This window comes from Salmo trutta, chromosome 1, assembly GCF_901001165.1.
Source record: "Salmo trutta chromosome 1, fSalTru1.1, whole genome shotgun sequence".
Classification (NCBI taxonomy): Eukaryota; Metazoa; Chordata; class Actinopteri; order Salmoniformes; family Salmonidae; genus Salmo; species Salmo trutta.
This window is the reverse complement of record NC_042957.1, coordinates 61,792,953-61,804,059: the sequence shown is the minus strand read 5'-3', so window position 1 is coordinate 61,804,059 and position 11,107 is coordinate 61,792,953. Positions and strand designations below refer to the sequence as shown.

The window sequence follows — 11,107 nt, the reverse complement described above, 5'->3', positions numbered from 1 at the left end:
ATATTGTTTTGCTCCAGGCTGCAACCATATCTCCTCAGCGGGAAGGTGCTCATTTTATCAGTTCCCCAACGATGTTGTCTAGAGGAGACTTTGGGTCTGTCTGATAACGTAAGCTAAGTCTGATAAGGTAAGCTAAGCCTGATAAGGTAAGCTAAGTCTGATAAGGTAAGCTAAGTCTGATAAGGTAAGCTAAGCCGGTTAGCTCAATGTCAAAGGCACGCGACCTGAGGTGTAGTTTTATCTTTTTACATGTTAGCACATCGTTAGCTTTTTGCTTGTTTTGATTATATAAATGCTTCAAAATTCACAAAAAGTTATGTTAGCTGATGAAGATTTTCTCATAGAATAACACGTATCAGATCTAAGACTGTGTTTACCACAGACCTTATTTTCAGCATTTATCCTGAATCCCTCCCAAAAAAACATTCATTTCCCCATGAGCTTTGGCCATCGAGCCATGACAGTGTTAACCTGCATTAGTGCCTACAAAGAGACACCATTACTATTGCTCTCTATGAGCCTTTTAAAGGCATTTTCCCAGATGTTTGCAGAGATCAAATTCACAGGAAACACAACACATGACGGCTCAAGCATAAATGATCTTTAAAACTCTGCTATAGTGCTGTAACACGCCTCGGATTAATTCCAGACCTTTGCCTTGTTTAGATGTAGTAGAAGTGGAAGGACCCAAACAGCACATGTTGCTGGAATCAGACCTGGTGTGCCATAGAGAGGCAAACATCAGAGCATATAAAAACTGGAACTATCCTTGGCACCATTGAAACATCACCTTTATTTAAAACCTGTTAGGGACAGATGTTCCGCTAGCGGAACGCCTCACCAATATCCAATGGTATAGAGTGGCGCGAATTACAAATACCTCAAAAATGCAAAAACTTCAATTTTTCAAACATATGACTATTTTACACCATTTTAAAGACAAGACTCTCCTTTATCTAACCACATTGTCCGATTTCAAAAAGGCTTTACAACGAAAGCAAAACATTAGATTATGTCAGGAGAGTACCCAGCCAGAAATAATCACACACCGATTTTTCAAGCTAGAATATATGTCACAAAAACCAAAACCACAGCTAAATGCAGCACTAACCTTTGATGATCTTCATCAGATGACACTCCTAGGACATTATGTTATACAATACATGCATGTTTTGTTCAATCAAGTTCATATTTATATCAAAATCCAGCTTTTTACATTAGCATGTTTTGTTCAGAACTAGCATACCCACCGAAAACTTCCGGTGAATTTACTAAATAACTCACGATAAACGTTGACAAAAAACATAACAATTATTTTAAGAATTATAGATACAGAACTCCTTTATGCAATCGCGGTGTCCGGTTTTAAAATAGCTTTTCGATGAAAGCACATTTTGCAATATTCTGAGTAGATAGCCCGGCCATCATGGTTAGCTATTTTGACACCCACCAAGTTTGGCACTCACCAAACTCAGATTTACTATAAGAAAAATGTGATTACCTTTGCTGTTCTTTATCAGAATGCACTCCCAGGACTTCTACTTCAACACCCAATGTTGTTTTGGTTCCAAATAATCCATAGTTATATCCAAATAGCTGCGTTTAGGGTGACGCGCCGGCACATTTCGTGACCAAAAAATTCAAAATATTCTATTATCGTACTTCAAAGCATGTCAAACGCTGTTTAATATCATTTTTTATGCGATTTTTCTCGTAAAATAGCAATAATATTCCAACCGGAGACGTTGTATCCGTTCAAACACCGAAAGAAGAAAAATGGAGTCGTCACATGCATGCGCGGACCAGTGTCATTGTTCTCAGAAGTACCACTCTCCAAAACCCCTACTGTTTTTCGCCCAGAGACTGCAGAGTTATCATTCCACGTTCTGGCGCCTTCTGAGAGCCAATTAAAGCCTTAGAAAATGTCACATTACAGCAGAGATCCTGTATTTTCGATAAAGAGGCTACAGAAGGCCAAGAAATGGTCAGACAGGGCACTTCCCATATAGAATCTTCTCAGGTTTTAGCCTGCCATATGAGTTCTGTTATACTCACAGACACCATTCAAACAGTTTTAGAAACTTTAGGGTGTTTTCTATCCAAATCTACTAATTATATGCATATTCTAGTTTCTGGGCAGGAGTAATAACCAGATTAAATCGGGTACGTTTTTTATCCGGCCGTGAATATACTGCCCCCTATCCCAAACAGGTTAACCAGGTAGGCCAGTTGAGAACAAGTTCTCATTTACAACTGCAACCTGGCCAAGATAAAGCAAAGCAGTGCGACAAAAAACAACAACACAGAGTTACACATGGAATAAACAAAAGTACAGTCAATAACACAATAGAAAAATCTATATACAGTGTGTGCAAATGGAGTAAGGCAATAAATAGGCCATAGTAGCGAAGTAATTACAATTTAGCAAATGAACACTGGAGTGATAGATGTGCAGATGATGATGTGCAAGTAGAAATACTGGTGTGCAAAAGAGCAAAAAAAGTAAATAAAAACAATATGGGGATGAGGTAGGTAGTTGGATGGGCTATTTACAGATGGGCTGTGTTTGGGAAGCCCTACAACTCTCTAAAACTCTTTGAGTAGGAAAAAGGAGCTCACTGCTGGTGAACCAACAAGTACAATATGGTTTCTTGCAGCTTCACTGCTTGAACCCCTAACAAGAAATTGTTACAAGTAAACTATGTTTCTAAATACGAGGGTCACTGGCATCATCACATTTCTCATTCCATGATGGGCGCATGGACACATGAGAATGTCCGCTCACTGTTTTGCTGCTCCCAAATGTGATCTTTAAAAAAATCTTTGATGATTAAGGTTTATTTCAAGGCAGTCTCACGATCAAACCCCTTTATGGATAGGCTTGGCTACTTGGTGAATGCATTGGCCAGGATACAAACACAGCTTTCATTGAGGGGAGGCCATGCTTAGTATTTAATACGGGGTTCCACAGCACAAAAAAAGCACATCTCTTGTTCCATATGTAGCTGTAGACTTCCAGTTGTTGAGCTAACACTAGTTCGTATTGGCTCGTACAACTACCTCGAACTTCCTTTATACGTCACACAGAGACAAACAATTGAAATCATATCCATTAGTTCATCTGAATCTCACAGTATCACTTTATATTAGGACTGATGGCAAATTTGAACAAATTATGACAATTTTGTGTGTCCAAACATAAATATTGAATTACATTTAAATGAATGCGTTTCTGGGTGTTATATAGTACAATGTCCCCCAAAATGCTTTTCTTACATTTCAAATGATCCATATTCCTCCATCATGTTTTCCACATGTTCAGACTAGAATTTCAGATATGTGACAATTTGAGTGCAGTTTTTTATTACAATTAAAGGCATTATTTTATAGGCGTTCTTTAGTCTGAATATTGATTAATTTACCACAAGGGGCATGAAATATTGTTTAATCAATGTATGTTGCATAATATAGTGTTTTGACATCAATTCAATAATATTTTTCACCAAATAATTATTTTTAATAAAACAATTATTTACGATATTCTTACTCTATAGTACCTTTTACTGATATATCAACTGCTTGGTTGAGCACATTTGAACAACATTCTTGCTTTTTAGCCTTTTTACATTGTATCCCCTATCTTTGGTGACTGATTTTAAGTTCTTACAGCTCTCAGAGTGGGCAAGGTTAGAGAGCCACAAGTCTGAACTGCAAATATACACATTATGTAAATTGATGGAGGAAGGCTGGGAGAGTTGACCAATCAAGTTCAAGTGAAGATTTTTTCATTTGCACTTTTAAACACACTGTCAAAACATACCAGCCGGCTGAGAAAATAGCAATTTCAGGGCCACATAGATCCAACTCAGGGGAAGGAACGACCCAAAATGAAATGCAGACAAGTGCATTTTCACCATTGACCTATAGGGGGCGCTACATGCAGGCCCAAGGCTTTGATGAATGGCACTATATCAGGTTTTTTTCATTGCGAAAAAATTATACAAGCACCTCAATTTTCATTCTTCTATGCAAAATGTAATAATATGGTCTTTTTTTGGAGCCTATCTACTGGACTTTGTGGAGTACATGCCAAGGCTGCAGCCATTTTGTGGTGAGCTGAGTAGGACTGAATTTGTTGAAGGTCTGAATGCAGAGGCTGTTAGAAAGCCTACTTGTGCAGATGAAGAGAGATGGAGAGGGGGATGGAGGAGAGGGAGAGAGATGGAGTAGATGGAGAGTGTCTCTGTGCATGTCTGTGGCCCTCTCAGTCCTGGCACAGCGATTAACCCCCGCTACCCTGGCTGTCCCCTCTCTCTGTCTGCCGCGCCAGCTCTCTCTCTCCTAGCTGTCCTCTCAGTCTTCTGATTGCATGGAGTGGGCGTACAAATGGCAAACGGACAGACGACACAGGTGGGGGGAGGGAGCCTAGGGGCCTGCCAGCCCTCGTACAGAGAGTGAGATTCTCTCTCCCTCTCTTAGGCCCTCTTCTCTGTTCAATTTATTTTCTTGTCTCCTCCTCTCCCTCCTCTCCCTCCCTCATTCCCCCTCTCCGTATGGAGGTGAGCCCTACTCAGGTGTAATGTTGACGTCGGCTGTGCGGCAGACGTGAAGTGAGGACATTCTATTTCAGACGCCGTGCGTCAGACGCGTGCGTGTCCGAGTGGTGGGGGTTGAGCTGCTGGCTGTGTGTGTGGGAGTCTGTTAATGGAACAAGCCAGAAAGTTTAACAGTTTGCCTCTCAAAGTGGGTAAATATCATGATTGGGAGAGCTGGGGTGTGTCTCAAATGGCACCCTATTCCCTATTAAAAAGAATGTGTGTACTATAGGGAATAGGGTGTCATTTGGGAGGCAGGCCTGGTCTGGAAGTGCTCTTTTAGGATCCAACGTCCACTTGCACTCTCTGTCTATGAGGCTGGCTACACTGTTTTTAGTTGTGTCCTCTGTGAATTGAGATGATGGTCTCATTGTGTTTATGTTACATTCTAACTGCTATGTAAAAATACAAATTCTACTCAAATTCTACCCTGTCTTTCTGCTACTGTACATGATGACTAGCATTTTCTCTACCTAGCCATTTGCTTTATGCTGTTTCTGTTATTCTACAGAGAGTGGTATGTCTGCCATTTGTTTATATGATTTCCCTCCTATTTCATACCATGTACTTACATTGTCAATAACACACTTTATCTCTCTCCTTCTCTCTTTCTCTCCCTTCTCTCTCATTCTCCCTTTCCCTCTTTCGCTCTCTCCTCTCTCTCTCTCATGCTCCTTCTCTCTCTCTCTCCTCTCTCTCTCTCCCTCTCTCACCTTCTCTCTCTCTGCTGTAGCTCTGAGTCGGTCAGCGATGCCCTTCGGCCTGATGCGTAGAGAGCTGGCGTGCGAGGGATACCCCATCGAGCTGCGCTGCCCAGGCAGTGATGTCATCATGATTGAGACGGCCAACTACGGCCGCACGGACGACAAGATCTGTGACGCTGACCCCTTCCAAATGGAGAACGTGCAGTGTTACCTGCCTGACGCCTTCAAGATCATGTCACAGAGGTACGTGTGGGGAGGTGGGAGGGTTGTGTGTGTGTGTGTGTGTGTGTGTGTGTGTGTGTGTGTGTGTGTGTGTGTGTGTGTGTGTGTGTGTGTGTGTGTGTGTGTGTGTGTGTGTGTGTGTGTGTGTGTGTGGAAGAAAAATAAGAAGACATAGGACACCCAGGGTGGGTGTGTCTTTCTGTCCTGCTTGTTTTTTTATCTTATGTGCTATTAGTGTGTAAAGTCGAGTACATGCAGTATGTGTGTAGTGAGAAATGTGTTTGTGGTGTGGCTGCCTGCAGCTACACTCTGCCTGTGCTTAGCATCTGCCTCCTCATAGAGCTGATCAATGGCAGCCCTCTCCCTGCTATCCATCACACATGTAACGGAGGGAGAGGGTGCTACTGGTGAGATGGAGGGAGGCACAGAGGGAGAGAGAGATGGACAGATCTGGAGGAGGACAGGGGGATTGGTGTAGGGATGGAGGGATGGAGAGATGGAGAGATCTGAAGGGGATTGATGTAGGGATGGAGGATTGAAGGGAGGGAGCGGGCTAGAGTGAACTACTGATGGGGAGATAAAGAGAGTGCAGCAGGGACGTGGAGAGAAATGGAGAATGAACGAGGGAGAGAGCAGAAAGAGAGAAATCATGCTAAAGCTGGATAGAGGAGGACACAGGAGGACAGAGGAGGATAGAGGACAGAGGAGGACAGAGGAGGATAGAGGAGTATAGAGGAGGATAGAGGAGGACAGAGGAGTACAGAGGAGGACAGATGAGGATAGAGGAGGATAGAGGAGGACAGAGGAGTATAGAGGATGATAGAGGAGGACAGAGGAGGACAGAGGAGGATAGAGGACGATAGAGGAGGACAGAGGAGGATAGAGGAGGACAGAGGAGGACAGAGGAGTATAGAGGACGATAGAGGACGATAGAGGAGGACTGAGGAGGACAGAGGAGGACAGAGGAGGACAGAGGAGTATAGAGGAGGACAGAGGAGGATAGAGGAGGACAGAGGAGTATAGAGGACGATAGAGGAGGACAGAGGAGGACAGAGGAGGACAGAGGAGGATAGAGGAGGATAGAGGAGGATAGAGGAGGACAGAGGAGTATAGAGGATGATAGAGGAGGATAGAGGAGGACAGAGGAGTATAGAGGATGATAGAGGAGGATAGAGGACGATAGAGGAGGATAGAGGAGGACAGAGGAGTATAGAGGACGATAGAGGAGGACAGAGGAGGATAGAGGAGGATAGAGGAGGACAGAGGAGGACAGAGGAGGATAGAGGAGGATAGAGGAGGACAGAGGAGTATAGAGGACGATAGAGGAGGATAGAGGAGGACAGAGGAGGACAGAGGAGGATAGAGGAGGACAGAGGAGTATAGAGGATGATAGAGGAGGACAGAGGAGGATAGAGGAGGACAGAGGAGTATAGAGGACGATAGAGGAGGACAGAGGAGGACAGAGGAGGATAGAGGAGGATAGAGGAGGACAGAGGAGTATAGAGGAGGACAGAGGAGTATAGAGGACGATAGAGGAGGACAGAGGAGGACAGAGGAGGACAGAGGAGGATAGAGGAGGACAGAGGAGGACAGAGAAGGGGAGGTGAAAAGGAAAGTGTGTGTGTGTGCTGGGAGTGTGAGTGTGTGAGGGAGCATACATTGAGCTGTTCAGATTATGTTGGTGTTATGTGCATATGAATGTTTCCCTGCCTTGTGTGCATTTCTGTGTGTGTGTGTGTATGTGTGTGTGTGTGTGTGTGTGTGTGTGTGTGTGTGTGTGTGTGTGTGTGTGTGTGTGTGTGCGTGCGTGTGTGTGTGTCTGTCTTAGCAGCACTAGTCCCCCCCATTCTCTCACCTTTAATTGCTCACACTCACAAGCCATCGGGGGAGGGAGACTCTTACGGCACTCTTCCCCCTCTTCCTCCCTCATCCCTCCGTCGCCTCATCCCCTCAGGTCCAGCTGTCACATGATCTAGTCTAGTGTGAAATGACCCCCTTCCGACCCGTTCCCTCCGTCTTTAGCCCCAAGGACATGTTTCTGCCTCTTCTCTTTTGTCTCTTCTGTCATTCTCTCAATGTCCTCATTCATTTTTTTCTCATCACTCTCCTCTCTCTCCTCTGTTTAGCTTTATTTCTCTGTTCCCATGTTTCTCTCTCTCTCTCTCTCACACACTTTCAATTTCAATTGAATTTTAATTTCAATTCAATTTCAATTGAAAACTCTACAGGATCGATGGGTCCCCCGTGGGACGGTTGAGCTAACATAGGCTAATGCAATTAGCATGAGGTTGTAAGTAACAATAACATTTCCCAGGACATAGACATATCTGATATTGGCAGAAAGCTTAAATTCTTGTTAATCTAACTGCACTGTCCAATTTACAGTAGCTATTACAGTGAAAGAATACCATACTATTGTTTGAGGAGAGTGCACAGTTATGAACTTCAAAAGTTATTAATAAACCAATTAGGCACATTTGGGCAGTGTTGACACAAAATTTGACCAGAAATGCAATGGTTCATTGGATCAGTTTAACACTTTGCACATACACTGCTGCCATCAAGTGGCTAAAATCTAAATTTCACCTGGGCTGGAATAATACATTATGGCCTTTCTCTTGCATTTCAAAGATGATGGTACAATTTTGTTTTTAAACGCGTGTTTTTTTTCTTTGTATTATCTTTTACCAGATCTAATGTGTTATATTTTCCTACATTCATTTCACATTTACACAAACTTCAAAGTGTTTCTTTTCAAATGGTATCAAGAATATGCATATCCTTGCTTCAGGTCCTGAGCTATAGGCAGTTAGATTTGGGTATGTCATTTTAGGTTTTTTAAAAAGGGAGGATCCCTAAGGGGCTTTATTGGCCGGGGAAACATATGTTTTCATTGCCAAAGCAAGTGAAATAGATAATAAACAAAAGTTAAATAAACAATACAAAATCAACAGTAAACATTACACTCAAATGTCATATTATGTATTTATACAGTGTTGTAATGATGTGCAAAAAGTACAAAAGGGAAAATAAATAAACATACAAATAGGTTGTATTAATAATGGTTGCCCTTTTCTTGTGTTGAAATATGCTGTGGTATTTCACCCAATAAATATTGGAGTTTATCAAAATTGGATTTGTTTTCAAATTCTTTGTGAGTCTAGGTAATCTGAGGGAAATATGTGTTTCTAATATGGTCATACATTTGGTAGGAGGTTAGGAAGTGCAGCTCAGTTTCCACCTCATTTTGTGGGCAGTGTGCACATAGTCTGTCTTCTCTTGAGAGCCAGGTCTGCCTTCGGTGGGCAGCCTTTCTCAATAGCAAGGCTATGCTCACTGAGTCTGTACATAGTCAAAGTTTTCCTTAATTTTGGGTCAGTCACAGTGGTCAGGTATTCTGACGCTGTGTACTCTCTGTTTAGGGTCCAATAGCGTTCTAGTTTTTTTTGTAAATTATTTCCAATGTGTCAAGTAATTATATTTTTTGTATTCTCATGATTTGGTTGGTCCTAATTGTGTTGCTGTCCTGGGGCTCTGTGGGGTGTGTTTGTGAACAGAGCCCCAGGACCAGCTTGCTCTTCTCCAGGTTCATCTCTCTGTAGGTGATGGCTTTGTTATGGAAGGTTTGGGAATTGTTTCATTTTAGGTGGTTGTAGAATTTAACGGCTCTTTTCTGGATTTTCAAAATTACTGGGTATCGGCCTAATTCTACTCTGCATGCATTATTTTGTGTTTTACGTTGTACACAGAGGATATTTTTGCAGAATTCTGCATGCAGTCTCAATTTGGAGTTTGTCCCATTTTGTGAATTCTTGGTTGGTGAGCGGACCCCAGACCTCACAACCATAAAGGGCAATGGGTTCTATAACTGATTCAAGTATTTTTAGCCAGATCCTAATTTGTATGTTGAATTTTGTGTTCTTTTGATGTTCTCTCTCTCCCCTTTCTCTCTCTCTCTCTCTCTCTCTCTCTCTCTCCCTCTATCTCTCTCTCTCTCTCTCTCTCTGTGGGACAGGTGTAATAACCGTACCCAGTGTGTGGTGGTGGCAGGGTCCGATGTGTTCCCAGACCCCTGCCCAGGGACCTACAAGTACCTGGAGATACAGTACGAGTGTGTCCCCTACAGTGAGTACCCAGACCCCCCATCTCCCACACCCCTCACCCCCTTCCCCACCCCCCCATCCCCATCCCCCTTCTCCCCACCTAACCCCTCTCAGCCCTCTCAACAACTGACTGGCATTCACACCAACACACACACAGACTCTCTCTCTCACACACTCAGCCACACACACAAACAGACAGACCAAGACCAGACCAGACAGACACACATTGCTCTCTCGCTCTTGCTCTCTCTCTCTCTTACACACACACACACACACACACCTACACACACACACCTACACGCACACAGCACTAAACCCTTTTTCTCCATCGACAGTGCAACGCTCCAGAGGCTGAGAGAGATTTTCACACGGGGAAGGTGCTCCACAAACACCATGGCAGATAAGCACTTCATACAGCGAGTACAGCGAGGGGTCAGCCTTTATTGCCGATCATAGCGGTAACACACACCATCACACTCACACACACACGTTGACCCCTGGGCCTGCTAGTTTGCTTTATCTGGTGCCAACACCTTAGTAGTCCCTATGATTTCCAATAACAATGAAAATTGGCCGCAGTGAGACTGGGAGGCAGGAGAGTGTGTCTGTGTCATCATGCCACAATGGGAATGTTAACACAAACAGCAAAGGGCTTATTTTAGACCACATGACCCTAAAGATGTGCACATTTCAATATCCCCATGGTAACTGGCTGCCGGCTTCCTCGGGTGCTGCTTACATCTCTGTGGCAGATGTGACATACACACACACGTACACACACATTACGCATGCGCTCTGTTGCTCATACACACGCAAACACAAAAACAAACACACACACACATACACAAACACACGCAGAAACACGCACCCACATCACACACTGTCTCTCACACACTCTCACTCAAACCTTAAAGCATGCACACACACAAGAACACAGGCAGACAGGGTGAGGATTCTGGTGTTGTGTGGAGCTTCAGTCATGTGAAAATCTCTGCTCAGACAGTGTCCCCTCCTCCTCCTCATGTACTATTACTCTCAGCATTGATCCTCTCACTGTGCAGGAGTATTCCAGGGGGGCTGCCGCCTCATCCCCCCTCCACTGGGAAGAGACAGAAGTGTGGTGTGTGTGTGGGGGAGGGGCTTGATTGATGACTATGGGAGGGATGAAGAGAAGAGGTGGGTAAGAGATACTTTGTGGGTGAATGTCTATGTTTTTTCCTTCAGGGAGCCGTGAGTACAGGAACTGAAGAAAGCAAAACCGACATCAACAACTCCCTGACCGCTTCTCTGAATTCTTACACTCCTCTCTTCCTCTCAACATATCTCAATGTCAATATCGCCTTTTTTCATCTCTCCTTCTCTGTCAATCTTCTCTCTCTTTGTTTCATGTCGTTCTACAACTCTTTATATTCTACTCTTTATCCATTGCCACATTTCTTTAACTCTCTCCGTTGATCTCATCTCTTTCCATCCCTCTCTTTAT

General features: G+C 43.6%; 1 protein-coding gene across 3 annotated transcripts in view; it reads left to right on the top strand.

Moving 5' to 3' along the window:
* Positions 1-11,107, top strand: part of LOC115204433 (adhesion G protein-coupled receptor L1-like) — a 184,057-nt gene that overhangs the window by 93,367 nt on the left and 79,583 nt on the right. For all 3 annotated transcript variants that reach the window (XM_029770010.1, XM_029770018.1, XM_029769999.1), the window contains exons 3-4: positions 5,329-5,542; positions 9,537-9,646. In XM_029770010.1, the coding sequence (XP_029625870.1) occupies positions 5,329-5,542; positions 9,537-9,646 (324 nt within the window). The remainder of the gene's footprint in view (positions 1-5,328; positions 5,543-9,536; positions 9,647-11,107) is intronic.